General features: G+C 42.7%; 1 protein-coding gene across 7 annotated transcripts in view; it reads left to right on the forward strand.

Annotated features, from left to right (window-relative positions):
• The window catches only part of GATAD2A (GATA zinc finger domain containing 2A), an 81,455-nt gene that overhangs the window by 40,379 nt on the left and 17,732 nt on the right, over window positions 1-23,344 (forward strand). For 6 of the 7 annotated variants that reach the window (XM_073661052.1, XM_073661053.1, XM_073661058.1 and 3 more), the window contains exons 2-3: window positions 17,512-17,765; window positions 23,137-23,260. In XM_073661052.1, the coding sequence (XP_073517153.1) occupies window positions 17,512-17,765; window positions 23,137-23,260 (378 nt within the window). Of the gene's footprint in view, window positions 1-17,056; window positions 17,175-17,511; window positions 17,766-23,136; window positions 23,261-23,344 lie in introns of those variants that run through there. The other variant, XM_073661057.1, reaches the window with a different exon arrangement.

Consider the following 23,344-nt stretch of genomic DNA (forward strand, 5'->3'; position numbering starts at 1 on the left):
GTGCAATTTATCCTGTTACCCTTATGATAATGCAAAATTAGGGGATGAAAAACATTTTTTGTGGGGAAAAATGTGAAAATTTTATTTTTACAGCTCAATATTATAAACTTCTGTGAAGCGGCTGGGGGTGCAAGGTGCTCACCACACATCTAGATAAGTTCCCTAAGGGGTCTAGTTTCCAAAATGGTGTCACTTGTGGGGGGTTTCCACTGTTTAGGCACATTAGGGGCTCCCCAAATGCGACTTGCTGTCCGCTTATTATTCAAAAAGTCTAATGGCGCTCCTTCCCTTTCAAACCCTGCCGTGCGCCCAAACAGTGGTTTTCCCTCACATATGGGGTATCAGCACGCTCATGAGAAATTGCACTACAAATTGTGTATTCCATTTTTTCCTGTTACCCTTGTGAAAATAAAAAAATTGGGTCTAAAGTAACATTTTTGTGAAAAATTTAAATGTTCATTGTTTTCTTCCACATTCCAAAAATTCCCGGGAAACACCTGAAGGGTTAAACTTCTTGAATGTGGTTTTGAGCACCTTGATGGGTGCAGTTTTTAGAATGGTGTCACTTTTGGGTATCTTCTGTCATAAAGGCCCCTCAGTCACTTCAAATGTGATGTGGTCCCTAAAAAAAATGGTTTTGTAAATTTTGTTGGAAAAATGAGAAATCGCTGGTCAACTTTTAACCCTTATAGCTCCCTAACAAAAAAAAAATATGTTGGTTCCAAAATTGTGCTGATGTAAAGTAGACATGTGGGAAATTGTTATTTATTAACTATTGTGTGACATATCGCTCTGATTCAAGGGCATGAAAATTCAAAGTTTGAAAATTGCAAAATTTTCGCCAAATTTCTGATTTTTTCACAAATAAACGCAAGTGATATCGAAGAAATTTTACCACAATCATGAAGTACAATATGTCACGAAAAAACACTCTCAGAATCAGGGGGATCCGTTGAAGCCTTCCAGAGTAATTACCTCATAAAGTGACCGTGGTCAGAATTGAAAAAATTGGCCCGGTCACAAAGGCAAAAACAGGCTCTGGCGCGAAGTGGTTAAGCGTTTTTGCCGCTGCGGAAACGCTTAAACGCATCGTGGGCACACACCCTAAGGAACACCTATCTGATAGCTTTAAAGAGTGTTTTGTGATCTGCTCATATGCAAATTGCCTCTTAAGAGAAAAAGAGGACTTGAACTCTATAGCGCCACCTGTTGGAAGCAGCAATCCTACAAGTCTCAATCAACCCTTTAATGAGTCGTGCAATATGACTTAGGATAAAAGCCAAATCAGAATCTCAATTTGCAGACACAGTGTTTCCGGCTGTTGGCGCTCATCAGTGCAAAGTATGAGAATTGATTTGGCTAGGTGAGAGGCTCTGGACTGCGGTCTAAGGGGTAACATTTCTCCTTGTGGAGAGGGACACACAGGTTGATTATGACTTGTATAATTGCTGCTTCCAATAGGGGGCGCTATAGAGTTCAAGTCCTTTTTCTTTCTGAAGAGGCAATTTGCATATTAAATTTCCCAGAGGAGCATTGCACGGTGAATATGCCTCCTTACCTTGCATACTTGTGGAGCGTGTCACTCCACAAGTAGAAACGTTGCCCCTTAGACCTGTGATATGCTCACTAATGCTCTGTAGCTGTCATATTGGCAATTGTATAAAGTTGTAGCTATTTCTAACTTTGTCATAAGAAAGTTTATTGCATGAGAGCCCTCGAAATTGGAAAACTGGGGAATCTATTCCATTTCTATAAATCTCTATCTCTATATCTATATCTATCTATATATATATATATATATATATATATATATATATATATATATATATATATATATATATATATATATATATATATATATATATATATATATAATCGTCCGTCTGTCCAGGAAATCCCGCGTCGCTCATTGATCCGGCAGCGGCCAATCAGCGCCGGGGGATTTCTAAAAAAAAAGATGGCGGCCGTTAGCGGCTCATCTGCGGGACGGAGCTGAGCGCCGCGAGGCGCTCATCTCCCGGCCGGCAACAGCAGAAGGAACCCGACCGCCGGACCCATCTGCGGGACGGAGATGCGAGGCGCTCATCTCCCGGCCGGTATCAGCGGAAGGACCGCCGGCGCCGCTGACCTCCATGCGGAAAGGGAGGACCGGGGAGCGGCGCTGCGGGTCGGGATACTTCTGCTGCGAGCGCCCGCGATGTCCCGGGTTCTCGCAGCATAAGTAGCCGCACAGGCAGCGCCGCTCCCCGGTCCTCACCAAGACGATTCGATGATTGGTCGCGGTCTTCGGACCCGACCAATCACTGATCTTAGTGCAACACTTAAACACCGCTGTGCTGATTGGTCGCCGATGCTGCCCGCGACCAATCACCGATTTTGGCGCCAAATTTAAATATCGGCCGCGACCAATCACCACAGCGGTGTTTAAATGTGGAGCCAAGATCGGTGATTGGTCGCGGCCGATATTTAAATTTGGCGCCCAAATCGGTGATTGGTCGCGGTCAGCGTCCGCGACCAATCAGCACAATAGTGTTTAACTTTGGCGCCAAGATCAGTCATTGGTCGCGGGCCAAGACAGCGACCAATCACCGATTTGTGCGGCAATTTTAAATAGCGTCCGCGACCAATTGGATGTCAGCGCCGCTGCCTGTGCGGATACTTCCGCTGCAAGAACCCGGGACATGAGCGGGCGCTCGCAGCAGAAGTATCCGGACTCGCAGCGCCGCTCCCCGGTCCTCCCTTCACACCCTAGCCTCTGATGTCCCCACTGTATCCGCATGGTGTTACAAAGGTCCGGAAATTTGTGTTAAATATCGCTGATTGGTCGCTGGCGCTGCTCGCGACCAATCACCGATTTGGGCGCCAAATTTAAATGTCGGCCGCGACCAATCACCGATCTTGGGTCCACATTTAAACACCGCTGTGCTGATTGGTCGCGGCCGATATTTAAATTTGGCGCCCAATCACCTATTTGGGCGCCAAATTTAAATATCGGCCGCGACCAATCAGCACAGCGGTGTTTAAATGTGGACCCAAGATCGGTGATTGGTCGCGGCCGATATTTAAATTTGGCGCCCAAATTGGTGATTGGTCGCGGGCAGCGCCCGCGACCAATCAGCGATTTTTAACACAAATGTCTGGATCTTTGTAACACCATGCGGATACTGTGGGGACATCAGCGGCTAGGGTGTGAAGGGAGGACCGGGGAGCGGCGCTGCGAGTCGGGATACTTCTGCTCCGAGCGCCCACTCATCCCGACTCGCAGCGCCGCTCCCCGGTCCTCCCTTCACACCCTAGCCGCTGATGTCCCCACAGTATCCGCATGGTGTTACAAAGATCCAGACATTTGTGTTAATAATCGCTGATTGGTCGCGGGCGCTGCCCGCGACCAATCACCAATTTAGGCGCCAAATTTAAATATCGGCCGCGACCAATCACCGATCTTGGCTCCACATTTAAACACCGCTGTACTGATTGGTCGCGGACGCTATTTAAATGTGCCGCCAAAATTGGTGATTGGTCGCGCACAGCGTCGGCGACCAATCAGCACAGCGGTGTTTAAATGTGGAGCCAAGATCGGTGATTGGTCGCGGCCGATATTTAAATTTGGCGCCCAAATCGGTGATTGGTCGCGAGCAGCGCCCGCGACCAATCAGCGATTTTTAACACAAATGTCCGGACCTTTGTAACACCATGCAGATACTGTGGGGACAGACCAATCAGTGATCTTGGCGCTAAAGTTAAACACCGCTCTGCTGATTGGTTGCGGACTCCAGCCGCGACCAATCAATGAGATTGGCGCCAAATTTAAGCAACGCTCTGCTGATTGCTCACGGTCGCTGGCCGAGATCAATCAGCAGCATTGGGGCCAAATGTAAACCCCGCTCTGCTGATTGGTCGCCGGCCGCGACCCATCAGCATTATTGGCGCCAAATTTAAACACCTCTCTGCTGATTGGTCACGGCCGACAACCGCGACCAATCAGCAGTATTAGCGCCAAATGTAAACCTCACTCTGCTGATTGGTCGCAACCACCGGCCACGACCAATCTGCGCTTTTTGTGCCAAATTTAAACCCCGCTCTGCATCGCTCTGCTGATTGGTCGCGGTCGCCGGCCGCGACCAGTCAGCAGTATTGGCGCCAAATTTAAACCCCGCTCTGCTTCGCTCTGCTGATTGGTCGCGGGCGCCGGCCGCGACCAGTCAGTAGTATTGGCGCCAAATTTAAACACCGCTCTGCCCCCCCCCCCCCAAATCCAGCTGCTGCTGCTGGGTGCATTCTGTACCCCACCCTTTTGTGCCCTTCCCCCTTTCTGGCCCAAATATCTACATTGCACTGTCACTTCCTGGACAGCAGGGCCTGGCCTGTGTGGGGGCAAAGGATGCTGGGTAACTTCAGCTATGTATTGTGGAACACATGTTTCACGCAGTATCTTCTTTGTTATTCCTTCAGGGTGGAACAGGTTAAACTGCTTTCAGTAACCTTCATTCACACCAAAGCTATTGATGTGTCTTGATAAGATCTCTGCATCTATGTGCCATATTTGAGTTAATGAAGGCTTCATATAATTGGCATCAAATGTTTAGATGGTATGACTAATCAACGATTTTACTAATGATTAACATTTATCTGGAGAAACTTCCGGAACAAGGTTGCCAGTGTTTGAAAGTTTCAGTAAAGTGAGAGAGAGCTTTCGTTGTATGCAAGATCTTTCATTTAGGAACATTCCCAAAAAGATTGCTCAGCCTTCTTCCAGTGTCTCTGAACATGTATGATCTGTGGGAACCACTGTGAAGACTAACTAAAATGTGTGTGGCTGCATCAGGGAAATGAGATTTCACCTGCTGATCACTTGTTCAGTGGTGGTTCACCCATGTATATACTTCTGTAATGCGTATGACTATGGGTCATTTTCTCAATGGGACTCTTCTGCTGCAGACATACTGCAGGGAAAAAAAGTTTTTCTGCATATTTCACCCATTGCATTGCAGAGAGTTAAACTTCGTAGCATAAATTGAAATTGACATCTATACAATATGAGGATTAGATTTCCTGAAATGTCATTCACAGTGTCCGACTGCTACATCGATAACTCCACTCTGTGCCAGTCATTGCACTGGTTTCCCATCCGCTGCTGGGTACAATATAAGCTTATCACTCTGGTCTACAAAGCTCTCCACATCCACCTCCCTACATCTTATTTCAGGCTACCAACCTATCCATACTCTCTGAACTGCTAATGATCTGAGACTAAAATCCTCAAAATCCAAACCTTACACCTCCTGTCTCCTAGACTATTCTCCTGCTGCACCAGTTCTCTGGAATACACTACATAGACAATACGGTTACACAGTATCCACAGTTTTAAAGGAGGTGGTCTGAAAACACATTTGTTTAGCCAGGCCTACTACCTCACCTCACTAACCTAAGTATGCCCTGTTTGCTCTACCTAACTTTTTCTTATCTCTCATCCATTCCCACTCTCTATAGACTTCCAGCACTTTGTATCTGCACTTACCCAGATACTGGCTGATGACTGGCTCATGCAGCTTTATTTAAATAACCCTATTTATTATAATGATGGCTGGACCATGCAAGACGAGCACTTTTACCTCTTGTGTCCCCCATATTTCCTCTTAGATTGTAAGTTTTTGTTTGTATGTTTGAATAATGTATAGTTTGTACATTCCCCCTCTGATTTGTTAAGTACTGTGGAAAATGTTGGTGCTATAGAAATAAAATTAATGTAATATGCAGTGGAAAATCTGCAGCATAAATGGACAGCTTTGTTCAGTCCCAATAAGATGATCTTGAAATAAACCAGCATCATGGTTTACTTCACCCAACCTATGTTTATATACATTTTGAGGTATAGAAATGGTGAATTCTACAAATGTGGGTTATACAAATGATTTATAGCTTTAAGAGATAATGGTTAGATACAAGCATCTTTTCTAGATAAACATGTGGTTTTGGATGGTATCACTAGAGACAATTTTACACGTTTGGGTTTCACGGACAGTGAGATTTTGTTTTGTTTTTTTCTCTTCTCCTTAGGCTTTTTTATATAGAACATTGTTTACTACAATAACAAGGACTGTTACTTTTACAGTAGGAAAGAAAAACTGATTTTAGCCGATTTTAAAGGCAACCTGCCATGCTATTCATGCTACCTAAACCATGAGCAGCATGGATCAGAGCCTCGCTGAATGATTGTAACGAGATTTATTTTTGTTTTTGACACTGCACTATTTCAGAGAACCTGGCTTGAAAAACTGTCCGGGGACCATAGGCAGAAACGAGACTAGAACGGTGCAGCCACTTTATTCATACCGCTCTATGTGATTGGCAGGGATCTCATGTGTGTACAGAGGGTTAGGGTCCTGTTTACCGCTCAATGAACACCATAAAAACCAAACCCAAAACTGTAGCAGAATTATGTTTTTGTCTCAAATTCATTCATCCCACATTAAAAAAAAAAAAAAAATAATAAAAAATCCCCATTTTCAGTACATTGGTGAAATTTGTGTTTATTCAAATTTACAACTCGTCCCGCAAAAAAAATCAAGCCCTAATATTGCTACAGAAAAATAAAAATGTTAAGCCTCGTTGAAGAATGAGACGGAAATGCGAAAGCACAAAATTTAAAAATTGCTTGAGGGTTAAGTATGCTTTTTAACTCGGCAATCATCTAAAGGGTCCCACTAGCGTATGGCATCCAACGCAATATGCTAATGACACTCTGCTCCATCTCTGCTGCGAGTGAGAGCTAAGTGTCTGTGTGCTGTGCTCCGATCCTCTCGCACAGAGAATCGCAGCACAGCTGTGGAGGGACGGAGAAGGTCATTTCTCCATCTCTGTTGCTGGCTTCCACAGGAATTGCACTGCACTTGGGTGATATCCGAGTGCAGTGCGATGTTTCATACGCACCGATAGGGCTTATATGGGTGAGTTCGATCCGAATCCAGCATGCAATTGCAGCATGCTGTGATTTTTTTATTTTTTATTTATTTATTTATTTTTTTCTTCAGTCCGATCAGAACTAGAGAAAAAAAAATGGCGCTGAGCACACCATCCTAGGATTAAATTGGTACGAATGCAATCCAATTATTATTTTTTTTTTATCGGATTGCATTCATCCGACTTAATCACAAGTGAGCGCAAGCCCTCAGGCAAATAATGGCACTAGATTAGAATTTTGGAATGCTTTATCTGCCATCAAGCTTTTTTGAGGTGGTAATGGAATTAGGAGTCCCTTAGGAATGGTTACTCTTTTTAGGGAACTTTGCTGCAGTAATAAGATTGGCAGCTCTGAAATACTCAAAAAAATTCACTAGAAAAAGCTGGTTAAAAAAACAACAAAAAAAAAAACCTTTTAAGTGTTTTGACAATTTTTTTTGTTCTTTTTCAACTGTTTAAAACACAGTCCTTATACTGTTCAAAATATTTCTGTATTTCTTCCGATTTTTCAATTTTGACTACAAATAAGCAATTACAGTTTACCAGATTTTCTTGTTGGTCATAGTATTCAATTTTTACTTACTCTGTCAAACCATTGTTTTGTGTGGTAATTTTAAGGGGGTTGTCCCATAAGTATATCCCCTGTCCATATGTTCTATTCTAAGTTCTAGTCTAATTTTAAGAATTTCTTCATGAATCGTAGAGGATGGGGTTGTGATATTTTGCTGAATTTTTCATATGTCCTATTCTGTCTCAAGCCTTTTTTGTTCATTTAAAGGACCCCCTCTTCACCCAGACTCGTGTTAATCCTTCGTACTCTGCTCTCCTTACCCACCAGTCCTCTGGCATCAACTTCCATGGACACACGTTTGAGTGCTGCAACCGATCAATTGTTTCTAAGTGACTGCCGCATTTTCATTCTGTCCCCATTTAAGATTATCCATCTGTGCCATTTTCATTTCTATTGCCTCAAAAACTACACTGTTAAGCTGGGTTTTATTGGCCTTATGAGAAAAAAAAACCAGGACAGTCATGTCCTCAAATAACGGAATGGGTGCAGGAGCTACCTGCAATTGTGTTAGTCTGGACTATAATGGACCGGAGTAGTGCATGCTGAATAACATGCATTGCTGCAATAGTAGAAATCCATGCTGATTCCATTTTTGGGGGATTTTCTAGATCTTGAAATTCCTTCCGCTCACCAAATGTAATGGCTCATATCCTATTGACTAATACCTGTGAAAATAATTCCACTCTTGTCCTTAACTTGCAGTATGCATCTTGATTGTGATGGGCCCAGAGATGTACACTTTGTTATTCCCTCCCCTTCCCCCACCATCACCTTTCTGGTAGGCCAGTGAAGCAAACCTGTAACCTGAGCTTGTCTGTTAGGATTGGTTTGCATGTCCATCTGTGTCACTAGGAGAAGAAGGCAAATAAAAGATTTTATTCTTGCAGAATCTTAATGATGCACCTGATCCACCCTCCCCCACTACAGGCTGGCTGGTCATGTAACATACACCTCCTTGAACCCTCTGAAATGTGTCTAACACAAGGTCCACTCTCCAAGTGTTTGCTTTATAGTCACTCATTATTAACAGAAGTGTACATGAAGTCTTTGTAATTTTATCTACATCACAAAATATAGGTCTAGTGACTAGTAATGGATGAAGCCTGTAGGAACCCATTAGTTGATTGGTGTGCTAGATCCATTGTACGATGGACACTACACTACTGACCTTGTATTGAAGTCTATCACAGTTTCGTTATGATTCTTATTTTTGTGATGGCAATATAAGTGCTGCATAATGTGTTATGATTGCCATCAGATCAGAAGGCACTTCTATCAGAGGAGTACCGTATTTTTCGGACTATAACACGCACCGGACCATAAGACGCACCTAGGTTTTAGAATGGGAAAATATAAAAAAAAAATGTAAGCAAAAAATGTGGTCATGATGCCCTGTTAAGGGGAAGGGGGTCTGCTGCTGACACTGTTATAGGGGTAATATACCCCATCCTGGTGTATTTGGCCCTCAGCCCCATCTTGATATGCATCGCACCCCAATCCACCATCCTGGTATGCATGGCACCCCACCCCAATCCCCCATTCTAGTATGCATGGTCCCCTCATCCCTCTTCCTGGTATGTATGGCCCCCACTCGCACCCATCCTGGTATGTATGGATGGCCCCCCCTCATCCCTGTATGTATGGCCCCCCCTCATCCCTGTATGTATGGCCCCCCCCATCCTTCATCCTTGTATGCATGGCCCCCCTCATGCCTGTATGCATGGCATCCCCTGATCCCCGTCACGCTGCACAGAAATAAAAATAAACAATCATACTCCCCTCCTCTCTCCAGCGCCTTGTTCCGCTCTGTGCTGGAATGGTCACTGCTCCCCACGCCGGGACTGAGTGCCTGGGGGAGCAGTGACCATTCATTCTCCCTAATAGGGCGCACTCTGTAGCCGCAGCGTGGCTCCTGCTGCGTTCGGCGGTCAACGTGCCCGCTATTAAAGGCCATGAATATTCACCGCACCTGTGCAGCGTGACAGGGGTCAAGGGGTACCAAGCATACCTGGATGAGGGGGGGCATACATACCAGAAGCCGCGCTATGGGCACAGTGTGCCGGTTATTAAGGAATATTAATTTTCTTTAGTAGCTTGCACAGTGTAGGCTGCAGCAGGTGGCTGCTGCCTCCTGTGCACCGCTACTCCGCCACTGTCGCTTCCCCCACATCCCCCACCACTCACAGCCACAGTATTTATGTATATCGGACTATAAGATTCACCCCCCCCCCCCCACTATCCTCCAAATTTTTGGATGTTAAAAGTGCGTCTTATAGCCTGACAAATACGGTACATAGCAGCAGTGTGAACGCCAGGGCTGTGGAGGTGGAGTTGGTATAAAATGGACCGACTCCAACTCCTAAAATATATAATAAATTGGGTATAGTAATTCAATGCAGTTTGTGGGGAATATTTTTCCATAAGAATTTGGGAAAGTTATGAAATGTCCTATAAATGTCTGTCCTATTCCTGATCTGAGGGTCTAGACTTTTAGCTGAGATGAATCTGTGCTACAGTAAATTTATCACTTACACATGAGCCATGTATGAGGGAGTCGGAGTCAGAGGTTTGGCTTACCGACTCCACAGCCCTGGTGAACGCCATGGACTTTAAAGGCTCAGACTACACAGCAACTAAAGCTCTAACATTCACTTGAATATATACGGAACTGTGGTGGTCCTTTACTCTTGTTGTTTATGGCTGACTGCTGCCTGATCAGGTATTAACTAACTGATGGGGTGCCTGGTTTTGGACCCCCTCCGATCTTAAATTGTTTAGTCCCAGGCAAAACCTTGGCCCATTGTAACGGGTTGTTTCAAGTTCAGAAATGGATAATATTGCAGAGTGCATGTAAAAACAAGCAACTTTCAAATTTACTCGTTTTAAAATTTAAAAATTCCTCCATTCTGAGGACGGAGAAGATTTTACCTAAAGTATACAACTCCATTCCTAGGATACCAGCCACCCTGCAGTCTGAGTGGCTGGTCACCTTGGCAAAGTGCAGACTGTGCAAGCCGGCTCTATCCTTCAGTGCTTGCTTGTATCACGCTGAAGATGGCCATGTCGCTGGATCTGCCCAGGCTTCTGTCCTCCTGAGATGGCACCGTGTGGACTAGTGGTGTGACCATTCTGGTGGTGCAAACTCTGACTTCAGGAGTGTGCACGAAGCTATGGAGCTATGCGCTCCTAAAGATACATCTAGAGAAACCCCCATATCAATTAATGAACAGTTTTTGTGTTTTCAAATTTTCCAAGTATCTTTTTAATTTTCTTAATTTTTTTTTATCGACTTAGCCGTGTGACTCCTTTCACTTTACCATATAATGTACAAATACAAAGGGGAAAAAAATTCAAATACGATGAAATGCTGACCCCTCCCTCTATTTCCTCAAAAGAAAAAAAAAATCTGCCATTTCTTTTTTTCTTTTAGTGCTTTCAATGTTGCAGTAAAAATAACTGCAAATTTTTTTTTTTTCCCTGTACAATTTGCAAGACCCGTAACTTTATTGTTCAGAAAATGGATCTGTGTGACAACCAATAAGTTTGGCTATTTGAGCTTTTCAACTCCTGTCTATGGGTTAAATTTTAAATATTATATTTTAATAGATCAGACCTAAATTACTCTTTTACCTTTTACATTATGGGATGTGTGTATATGCATACGGTACATATCTCTATTGATGTCATTTTTTTTTTTAAGCCCCCATGTTGGACTTAACATTTGGGAGCCTTCTCCAAACACCCACACACCCATTATGACAGATGAATACTTTATGGAGCTTGAAGGGGTTAATGCTATTCTTTATACTAAAATCTTTTACAGCTAGGGAATGATATATTTTTTTTACACCTGGTGTGAATTCCCAAAGACTTTGAAATGTTCCCATAAAAAGTGCATTGAATATGTTTAAAGGCATTATCCAGCAGTTGTTTATTTTTAAAGCCATAGATTGATGAAAAATGATACTTGCCTTATTACAGTGCAGGCGGCACTGGAGGTCTCTGCCAGCTCCTGAAGCAGTGTCTGCCCCTTTTGCAAGTCCCAGAACAACTGTAACTACAGCAGCTGCTCCAGGCAGGTGATTAGGACAGTGCCTCATCAGAGGGACAGACACAGCTTCTAGGGTTGTGGGAGACCTCTAGAGAGGCCAATACCTGGTCTTGCGGGAGGAAGGGTGGCCACTTATGCCTCCTTTTTATTTTTAATCAAGCCATAGCTATAAAAATACTTGAATTTTGTTGGACAACCCATTTTAACACCAGATGTGCCATTTCTAATCTAGTCCTTCCACATATGCCAAAGATGTGAAAACCAATTGTATATGAAAGGGTCATGATTAAGTAACTTAACAATGGTTGCGATCGGTACATAGGATTCTCTTATCGGTTTATGAAGTCTCCTTTACCTTATTTAGAGGAAAATTCTCCAGTTTCACAACATGCCGCCATAAAACAGTATCGGTGCAAAAATACAGTGTGGGTTTGCGTTTGTTTCCAGCCACACTCCAAAGACATACTGATGGGGCTCACAATCTAGATTCCCTAATGGGGACAGTGATGATAATGTAAGTAAAGCGCTGTGGAATATGATGGTGCTATATAAGCAAGTAAAATAAATAGTATGGGTAGCTTTAGTGCACCATTTCATATCCCTTGAAACTGGGCATAATATTCACACTGTGTTCAAGGCCAACAGTTAGGTATTGAGTTGACAAAGGTGTTTCTCCATTTAAAAAAAAAAGAATAGAAACCCCAGAGAACCACACACGTTTTCCATGATTTGTGGTGGTTATGCCACAAGTACAGGTAAAGTCCATAGAACAATCTGCTTCTCCTCAAAATGCCAGATTTGCTTTGGGTTTATTTATTTTTTTCAGCTTACCACAAAATAAACAGGTCCATCAACGGTGAAATAAAAAGGTTATGGGTCTGATTTCAGTAAAATTGCAGTGGCCTGGACCATCTGGTTTCCGGATCACTTTTCCCGACAATGAAAGCCATAAAAACAAAAGCGTTACTGCATTTTATTTTATTTTTTGAAAGAAGGTGAGGAAAATAAGTGAAATATTTTGTGGTCCTTAAAGGGTTAAACAGTGGAAACATTTAGTCTCCATGTTTCACCTGTAGTAATCATGTGACCAAAATCTCTGAAATTTGCAGTGAAGTGATGTGCTTTTTTTTGTTTGTAAGCGTGCAATGTACTTAAACTGGCATGTCATATACCTGTTTTAATCAAAAGCCTACTGGAGTAGAATGACTGTGTATTGCATCTTTCTTTGTCAATGTCCCAGAAAAGCAAACCATGGGCTGGCGTAGCTTTGTGCTATAATTTACACCTATTTCTGGAGTAAATTTATACTTTGTTGGGCTGTATGAGAACATGCTCTCCTCTATGCCCCACCAACTTTTCAAGAAGTGAAGAGCATGGCAATGTGCGTTGTAGCTAAACCACTCGTGTTACTTGCCTCATTGTGTCCAAAAAGCTGCATTGCCAAATTGCAGTATTCTTTGGTAAATCTCAGTGACCTTCTCATGCATTCACTTAGATGTCATGGTCACTATGGCCCATAGGGTATAAGGGGTTAAACTGTAGTGACTGGATCCCTGCAGTAATAGGCAGGTGCTTATCAGACCCTACTAGAGATAAGCCACCACCACCAGAGGTAACATCCGAAAAACTGCAATGTCCAATGTCCGATCCTTCCTTTCTCTCAATCCATTACTGTTAGTGTTGGGACACCCCTTTTGCATTGTTTCTGACATTCTTCTAATGTGTGTAGGTGCCATAAGAGTAAATTTACTCACAGCAGATTTGTTGTAGATGTCATGTGAACTAGGTTATGGTACAGCTTAGATCTAAATGGGACTTGAAATACACATCCAAGTTCTGCAACAAATCCACCAGATGTGAATAAGTGGTAATAGGAAATTGCAGACATTTTACATGGCAAATATGCTCCCCACTAGTTTCCTTCTTCTGGTCCTCAGATCTGTCCCATCTCGTGCAGTGCTGTGATGAGTGTTTTGTGAATTATCTGTCAGTCTGTGAGGTGCATTTTTCCTGTGCGCGGAGTAGGGATTATTATCTGCTCTAGTACGGCACGAGCAGTGGATATGACCTTACAATCTCAATCAAGCCTCCCCACCTCCTCCTTTGTGAGACCTTTACATGCATTTAAGAGGCTTTCCTTCATGTGAGAGAAATGCAGTAACTTTTGCAGTTGAACACTTTACTTCCTTCTCAGGCTGATTGCTGGAGGGGAAGGGTTAACGACTTCCATTTTACTCTAACACCGTTAATGGACATATCAGTGAATGACACCAAAATGGCAGAGCTTAACCCATTGTGCTCAGGCAGACAGCTGTGAGCTGGCCGATTCTCAAGAGCTGCTGTGTTGCTGCGTCCCTCTTCGTCTCGCTGCTCCCACTGCTGGCTTCACGCTGCAAATTCCTCTTACTTCGCAATGTGTTTGTGTGTGTGTTTTCTTTCTCCTGCTGCAGTCTGCACCGGTACTATTATTTTTCTGCATCTTTGTTGCGTGTTTGGGATTTTATGAAAAATACACCCCAGAAAGGGACAACAATTACATTTTTATACAGCAAAAAGCTATCTGGACGCCCCTTAAGTGAAGATGTCAAATGTCAGCTAAAATGTCTAGCTGTGGTACCACATACTGTAGGTGCTTTGTACAGTGTCACGAATATATGCTGCAAAATAATTTTTTATTTAGCCTAGTCTTCTGACAAATGTCAAGTTTTTTCTTCTGATTTTTTTTTTCACTTGATCTCTCTATTCAGTAATCAAGGAAAGCTGGGTATACTTGTTTAGCCCAGATCTTAACGTTACTGCTATGGACACTGTTGGGCAAGGTGGATATAAGAGACATATTGGGAATTGTGCTGTATTACAAGGAATTAAGGGCAGGCTGTTCTGGTCAGTAACCTCTTGGTAACCCATTCAGTGCTGTGAAGTGTACATTTAGGTGAGGAAGTACATTGTTTTGTTCAGAATTTCTAGTGCTCTCTAGACCATATACAATTCATGTTACAAATGGCTTCACACACCTTGTATGTACCGTACTTGGTAATCTGGAAGAGAACTGATGGAGTTTAGTTAAAAATTGCCACCGCCTGTGTGGAGGGGTGTGGTAGCGTTAGCCGATACAGTAAAAGACAAGATCTAAAGGCTGTTAACTTTCAGTAATCAATATTGCACAGTAAAGCTCTTGTGTGACCCTACAGGTTTGAACAGCATGATAAAATCATTATTTGGTAGTAGCCATTTGAGGGCATTAGAAAATCTCAATGGCTGGTGCCATTTTTGACTCCTTTTATCATTAGTCGAACTGTTACGGGAGTCCTCTACCCAACCTGGACAGACTATCAGTTTTTCATTGTGATTTGTAGTGTTGAAACACAGGGTTCAAGGTAGATTACAAAACCGGGGTGTTATTCAGTAAAATGGCCCAACAATTTTTGGCCTGATAGCATGCTAGTGCTACATGTACAGGCAGCCCCTAAGACAAAGGGAACAAATGAATGTTTAGCCTTGGTCATAGTGTAAACTTAAGCACAATTGTGTCCTACAATTTAGTGGAAATCTTGGCAATTTCAAACTATGCTTTAATTTGTGTAGTCCCATCCTAGACATTTTCCATGCACAGTGCCTGCAACTTGAGTTGGGGGGGACATGTGCCTCTCAAAAAGATGAGTTTCTGCTCTACAAGTTGTTTTTTTTTTGTTTTTTTTATGTGTATGTTCACACTGAGGCCCCAACTCCTCAAGATAGGTATAGTTCATGCCAGCATTGAATTGATGAGGGGCCATGTTGGAGCTCAGAGGCGCCTGATTCATTAAGAGGTGCAAGCCTTTTAATGAATGGGGTGCATCTGAAAAGTGGTGTGTACCTCTTAATCCACAAATTTTTCCTCCAGAGAGCCTATGCCACGGCTTGCCATTAATTAGATGAGCTGTGGCCCATCCCCTCTCCCAGTCCAGCTCCACTCATTTTGGTGTAACTGGAATGTCTAAGAGTTGCTAAAGTTTTGCACAACTTTGCGCTGCGCAAACATTGTGACTTTTCAAAGCGAGTTTTGCAACAGAATTCTGATGTAATCGCTTTGATAAATCAAGGCCTCTTTTCTCCAAAATCCTCCTTAGAAACTGCTTCCTATAGAACTGAATTGGAAGATCTTTGCACTTTGCTGTTCATATGAGAAGCTTTTTGAGGATTCTTTTTTTTTTTTTTTTACTCTGAAGAGGTTTTGAAAAAGGCCTGGTGTAAATTGAGTGCATGTCACGTCTTTTGATTTGTATCCTGAAGGAAACCTTGCTTAGTGAAAAAGAGTGTGACTAGCCTTATATTATTATTAGCGCCATTTATTCCATGGCACTTTACATGTAGTTACATTTGTTTAAAAGAGAGCCTGTCACCTTATTCATGCTGCCCCAACTGTGGGCAGCATGAGCCAGCCTGCCTGCATCATTGTAGCCTGGTATGTTTCTCTGTGATGCTCTCCAGAAAGAATATCGTTTTGTAGATCCATTCACTCCGTGGTTTGGGCAGCATGAACCAGATGACTGGTTCCATTTTAATGCCTTCTATAACCTAAGAGGTTTTCTGGTGTATAAAGATTAAGAGCTATAGATGAAGTTTCTAACTTTCTAGGCTTAAAAATGTTTTTCTTTCCTCCCCTGTTTTTAGATGCAAGTTTGCTGTCAATGAAGGAGCGCATTCCTGTGTACATGTACTCCCCTAGTCCTGCTCTCAGCTGATACTATTGTATCCAGTCTGGGAAATGCTCTGTAGTAAACTGCCAGGGATAAGTGTTCCAATCCCTATATATACTGTACATGGTTACTGCCTGTGTTCTTATTCACTGACAGCAAATATTGTCAATGATGAAATTCAAAATGTATTAAGTTGGGCAAAGCCTTTACATTTTTACTCTTGTACTGAAACTAACAAAATGTGCCTCCTGGACCATTCTGCTTCTAGAAGGCTCACTCATTTTCTTGCTCCTTCCTGCTGGTGACTAGAAGAAATAAAAGCTTCCCCATGTCACCAGATAATGAGCTGTAGAGGCCACAAGGCCATACTTGTGAACTTGACCACAGAGTTGAGCTCCACACCTCAGTCTTCAGTATTTGTTACATGGTGCTTGCTGCACCGCTGCTGCCAGTGAGCTGCTGATTGGCACAGAAAATAAAGCTTATACTCTGCAGTTCTTATTTTGTTATGGGTAATGAAAGAACCACATAAGTCTACAGCTGTGGCAAACTGATCAATGTGGTATTCTCTCACTTTAAGAATGATGCTCTTTTGGACTATGTACAGGAATGCCAGAAGCAGCAGGCCTTGAAGGGATGGGGGGGCAAGGGGGAGTTGAGTGTCGGTGTCACTGCAAGGGGTTAACGCCACTCGCAGCTCTCGTTGTCTGGAACCAGTTCAGGCTGGTTTTCCAGAAAGTGCTTTTGTCTCTCCAGCAGCATCCTGGGAAAATAAAGAGGTCACGTGGGGACTTGATGTCACAACGTAATGCCACCTGGGGTTTGTCATCCCCTTCTCACAACTATATTAAATCCAAATCTAGAATTTGGAATGGAAAGTGTGGAGCCCAGTGTTATACACAAGATGTGAGCTGTAAGATGCCTGCAGATAAGTGTTGGTCCATATCTCTGGCAAGGATGAGCACTATTATCTAACTCGTGCTTGTCGTTATTGGTGCCACAAACTCTGGTGTCTGTCTTCCACAGCGCACACGTTTAGTGTAGCTCATTACACAGACCTGATACGGTTGCGAGTCTGTGCCTCGGGTCACCTTTTGCTCATACAGGCTGGACGTTTTGTATACTTTTACAGTTGAGCTGTAATTTTCTGGGGCAGTTTGCAGATATTTTAACCTGCTTGATTAGTCCCTTTGACTGCAATTACATGACAATGTTGACACTTAAAGAATCTTATATTTTGCATGTTTCAGGCCAACGATATGGCGGATGAAGCATGCCGGACACGGAGTCAAAAGAGGGCGCTGGAGAGGGAGGTGACACATAATGACATCGACAACAAAAAGTTAAAACTGGAGAAAGGACTGTTGGATGGGGATCTTGTGATGAAATCAGAATCTGGTTCTGGCAAGATGCCTGGACTTCTGAAAACTGGGGAGGTGAAGGCCACTATCAAATTGGAGGTACCGACGGGCGAAGAGCCAATGGATATGAGCACCTCAAAGAAGTGAGTTCAATGTGACACATCAACGTTTAACGCCATTTGTGTTTTCTTTTTGCCATTTTGTCTTGTATGTCAAAGGCATTTGTATAAATGAATGTTAAGTGCGTTTGGCCTATAGATCAATATTTCTGGCCTACAGTGAAAATTACCAATAGGAACAACAGAAGGGTAGGAAAACTTTGACATGGCAGCAAGCATCTTCTGCTCAGTTTTGTTCTCTGTTCTATATTAGTGTTAATATTAGCATCCACATGGCAGTCTTTATAGAAAATACAGAGGGCATACTGTATGTTACAGGTGCTTCTCACTAAATTAGAATATCATCAAAAAGTTAATTTATTTCAGTTCTTCAATACAAAAAGTGAAACTCGTATTATATAGAGTCATTACAAACAGAGTGATCTATTTCAAGTGTTTATTTCTGTTAATGTTGATTTACAGCCAATGAAACCACAAGTCATTATCTCAGTAAATTAGAATAAGTAACAAAAAACACCTGCAAAGGTTTCCTAAGCTTTTAAAAAGGTCCCTTAGTCTGTTTCAGTAGGCTCCACAATCAAGGGGAAGACTGCTGACTGGACAGATGTCCAGAAGGCAGTCATTGACACACTCCACAAGGTCCCAGAGTTCCAATTTTCATATGGAAATCAAGGTCCCAGAGTCTGGAGGAAGAGTGGGGAGGCACACAATCCAAGCTGCTTGAGGTCTAGTGTGAAGTTTCCACAATCAGTGATGGTTTGGGGAGCCATGTCATCATGCTTCCCTCTGCCGACGAGCTTTTTGGAGATGGAAATTTAATTCTCCAGCAGGACTTGGCACCTGTCCACACTGCCAAAATACCAATACCTGGTTTAGAAACTGTGCTTGATTGGCCAGTAAACTCGCCTGACCTTAGCCCCATTGAGAAGATGAGACACCAGACCAGACCCAACAATGCAGATGAGCTGAAGACTGCTATCAAAGCAACCTGGGCTTCCATAACACCTCAGCAGTGCCACAGGCTGATCGCCTCCATGCCACGCCACATTGATGCAGTAATTGATGCGAAAGGAGCCTCGACCAAGTATTGAACACATTTACTGAACATACATTTCAGTAGGCCAACATTTCTGATTTTAAAATCATTTTTCAAGCTGTTCTTATAAAGTATTCTAATTTACTGAGATAATGACTTTTGTGTTTTCATTGTCTGTAAGCCATAATCATCAACATTAACAGAAATAAACACATGAAATAGATCACTGTTTGTAATGACTCTACATAATGAGTTTCACTTTTTGTAGTGAAGAACTGAAATTAATTTTTTGATATTCTAATTATGTGAGATGCACCTGTATGTCTACGGAAGCTCAGGTTATTTAGCCAGTAAAATGTAAAACTTGGCTCCTGGAGTGGTGAAACTAGCTCTTAGAGATTTTCCGGGCTTAAAAGAAGTCTCCATTCACTCTGACCGCAGACTTCTGAATCATGACAGTGTGTGTGATGCGCACACACAATTTCTAAGCTTTTCCCGAGCAAGTGGGTGGTGCAGACTAGTCTCATCCTGCTTCTCTCAATTGTCTTATCTTGATGGCTCGCTCACACAAGCGTAGATTCTATCTTCAAAGAAAACAGGATCGATTTATGTAACTGGCATCCGAGTGCAGTCCAATGATTTTCACGCACTCAGACTTGAATGGGTGAGTGGCATCCAATTTTAGCCATATCTTGTGAGATGCTTGTCTGCTGGGTAGGTTGAGGAGGTTTGCTTTGACTGGGTAAGTTAGGCTTTTTCTAACTACTTAAGAACTGATGGGGCCTTATTTAAGTGGAAATTATGAGGCACTGTGATGACTGAGGAAGTACAGTAGATTAGAGAGGGCAGAAGTCTTCTAAGGCCACGGCCCCACTATCCGTATTTAGTCAGTATTTTTTCTCAGGAGTGGGTGATAAATGCAGAATTGGTGACTTGTTTCTATTAGACCTTTTCTCTGATTGTTACTCACCTGGTTTTGGCTCCCACTACTGAGAAAAAATACTGACTGAATACTGACCAAATACTGATAGTGGGGCCGTGGCCTAAGGCTAAAAGTAGCCACACACAAGAACTGTTGGCTGAACATCCGTTCTGCAGACTTTAACCCAGCTCCCCCATACATAAGGATGTGGTTGGGGGTCAAATGCCTACAGAGAAGGTACTTGGTTGAGGGGGGAGTTAACATATTAGGCGCCCTAAACTTTAGAAGCCAATATCTCTGCAACAGCGACGAGAAATAAGAAAAAATATATTTTTTAACACCCTAAAAGTGGTGAAAGGTCGTCTTTGATGCTCGGAGGCAAATGCTTTTGAGACTTAGATTTGTCAAGTCTCAGTTAAGTGATGCTTTCCTTTGTTCCTGCTTTTACCAATAAACACAGCCCACGAATAAATGGTAAAAACAAAAATGTGCTGTGGCTACTACATGCTGCTTCTTATGTGTTGTAGCTGAAGTTGTGTGCTGCAAATTTAATGCACTTCTAAAAACGCAGATATGCCGAGCATAAACCACTAGTGATGTGTATGTGTTTTGGGTGGAGTTAGCTTGGGAAATAGGATGGTATCAATTGCATGTACCACATTTAGCTTTTACTGCCATCTAGTGGCAGCTGTACCAAATATCACCCAAGCCATTTTTCTTTTTCCTTCAGATGGTCTTCAGGTACTTTATGCATTCTTATTACCATAAATTGACGCGATTTTGCAATGCAGTTATTGGCCACAGTTTTTACTATTGCATTTTTTAAGTTGTTTTTTTGTTTTGTTCCATGCAGCACGCAACCTGTGACTACACCCAAAGACAATCCATACATCTGTAGAGTATTAGATGTGATTTAACCCCTTAGCGAAGGTGCTATCACTATATGAAGTGGGCTCACATGCTACATTACATAGCGGGCACCTGAGTAAAGGCCGGTTTCACACATCAGTGTATTTATTTATTTTTTTTTCTATTGTGAAAATCCTAAGTGATCAAGAGATTGCCGATTCAAGATCCCTGGACTAGTAAAACATGCAATAAGAAAAACACTTTTAAATATATGTATATGCACTGCTCAAAAAATAAAGGAAATCTTAAACAACACAATGTTAACTCCAAGTCAATCACACTTCTGTGAAATCTTCCTGTCCAGTTATGAAGTAACACTGATTGTTAATCAAATTCTCCTGCTGTTGTGCAAATGGAACAGACAACTGGTAGAAATGATCGGCAATTAGCAAGACAATCCCTATAAAGGAGCGGTTCTGCAGGTGGTGACCACAGACCATTTCTGTGTCTGTCAGCACAATGTCCAGAGCATGGAGCAGATACCAGGAGATGTGGACGGGGCCGTAGGAGGGCAACAACCCAGCAGCAGAACCGCTACCACCTCATTTGTGCAAGAGGTAGCTGTACCAGAGCCGTGCAAAATCACCTAGAGAAGGCCACTAACATCCATGTGTCTGCTCAAACTGTCAGAAACAGACTGTATGAGGGCCCGACATCCATAAATGGGTGCTTACAGCCCAATACTGTGCAGGGCGATTGGCATTTGCCAGAAAACACCAAGATTGGCAGATTCAACATTGGCGCCTTGTGCTCTTAACGGATGAGAGCAGGTTCACACTGAGCACGTGAGACAGTCTGGAGACGCCGTGGAGAACATTCCTCTGCCTGCAACATCCTTCAGCATGACCGGTTTAGCAGTGGGTCAGTAATGGTGTGGGGTGGTATTTCTTTGGAGGGCTGCACAGCCCTCCATGTGCTCGCCAGAGGTAGCCTGACTGCCATTAGGTACTGGGATGAGATCCTCAGACCCCTTGTGAGACCATATGCTGGTGCGGTTGGCCCGGAGTTCCTTCTGATGCATGACAGTGCCAGACCTCATGTGGCTGGAGTGTCAGCGGTTCCTGCATGATTAAGGCATTGAAGCTATGGACTGGCCCACCCGTTCCCCAGACCTGAATCAAATCGAGAACATCTGGGGACATCATGTCTCTTTCCATCCACCAACGCCACATTACACCACAGGAGTTGACTGAAGCTTTAATCCAGGTCTGGGAGGAGATCCCTCAGGAGAACATCCGCCGCCTCATCAGGAGCATGCCCAGGCATTGTAGGGAGGTCATACAGGCACATGGAGGCCATACACACTACTGAGCATAATTTCCTTGTCTTGAGGCATTTCCACTGAAGTTGGATCAGCCTGTAATTTGATTTTGCACTTTGATTTTGAGTATCATTCCAAATCCAGACCTCCGTGGGATATTAATTTTGATCTATATTGAGCATTTTTATGTTTTATTATTCTCAACGCATTCCACTATGTAATGAATAAAGATTTGCTACTGGAATATTTCATTCAGTGATATCTAGGATGTGGTATTTTAGTGTTCCCTTTATTATTTTGAGCAGTGTATGTTAGTTTTGAAATCACCTCCCCCCTAACCTTCCCCAAGTGTAAGTGGTAGAAGTGCACAAAGCAAAACTTATATATCTTTATTGTGTGGACGAGTAACCATACGGCATTACCAAATATCTATCCCATACCCAAGTAAACAACTAAATGAAAAAACAAAGCCCCAGAATTAGCATTTTTCAGATCTTTGCACTTCCCCCTCTACACCACACTAAAAATGATCAAAATGTCATGTATCAATAAAAATGTGCACAGGTGCGAACACACTACTCCATTGACAGGAAAAATGTAAGTTATGGACCTCAATAAATGGTGCCCCCAATTTTTTTTTTTTTTGTTCTTTTTAATATAAACCATTATCTTTTTCCAGCCACTCCAGGCTGGGGAGAATTTGACTCTGCATTGTCTTTCAATGAGATTAGCACTCATGGGGGTCAGGATTTTTTTTTGGACTCTTTACAGGTTGTACACCTTTATCTCTGAAAAGCTTTCGGATCATCCACAAATGCATGTGTATAACCCTATAAAAATAAATAGAATAGAGCGGATTATATCGGTTACAATAACATGAAACCTTAGCAGCGACCTTCAGGATAATTGAGCAGACAAAGTCACATTTTACTCTTTGGCCTCCTTTCCAGTGGTGGTGGGGTCCGTCTTTATTTAGGTGGACACAGAAGCGTTGTAGACCGTACTTTAGATGAAGACCTTGATGTAGTGCTCATCATAGAGCACTGTATAAGTGAACGTTGCCTACGTGATACTTGATAGAATCTGTTTTTGCTTTAACCGGTAATTCAGCAGTTTGAGAATCCAGACCCTGGTGCTCACTCTGTATGTATTGCAAAGCGAATAGGTTTCACTGCCTGAAAGTGCTGCTTATGATGCCAATGCTGAATCATCACTTTAAATGTTTTTGGGTGGAAATGCTAATGTTTAGGTATTTTCTTAATCTTAGTGAAGTGAAGAGAGAAAAGAGTGTTCCCTCTCCAGATGTTATAGTTTTGTCTGATAATGAACCCTCAAGTCCACGGATGAATGGCTTAGCAAAGGCACAGGAGCTCAATTCTGAAACTTTTTTGGTAAGAACATGACCGTTTTTTATTCTCCAGTTTCCACTTTTGCTTTTATGTAATTATTTTGATATGGGATCATTGTTTTTAATT

Source organism: Phyllobates terribilis, unplaced genomic scaffold, assembly GCF_046119375.1.
Source record: "Phyllobates terribilis strain yellow unplaced genomic scaffold, ASM4611937v1 Scaffold_1__5_contigs__length_1240528914, whole genome shotgun sequence".
Taxonomy (NCBI): Eukaryota; Metazoa; Chordata; class Amphibia; order Anura; family Dendrobatidae; genus Phyllobates; species Phyllobates terribilis.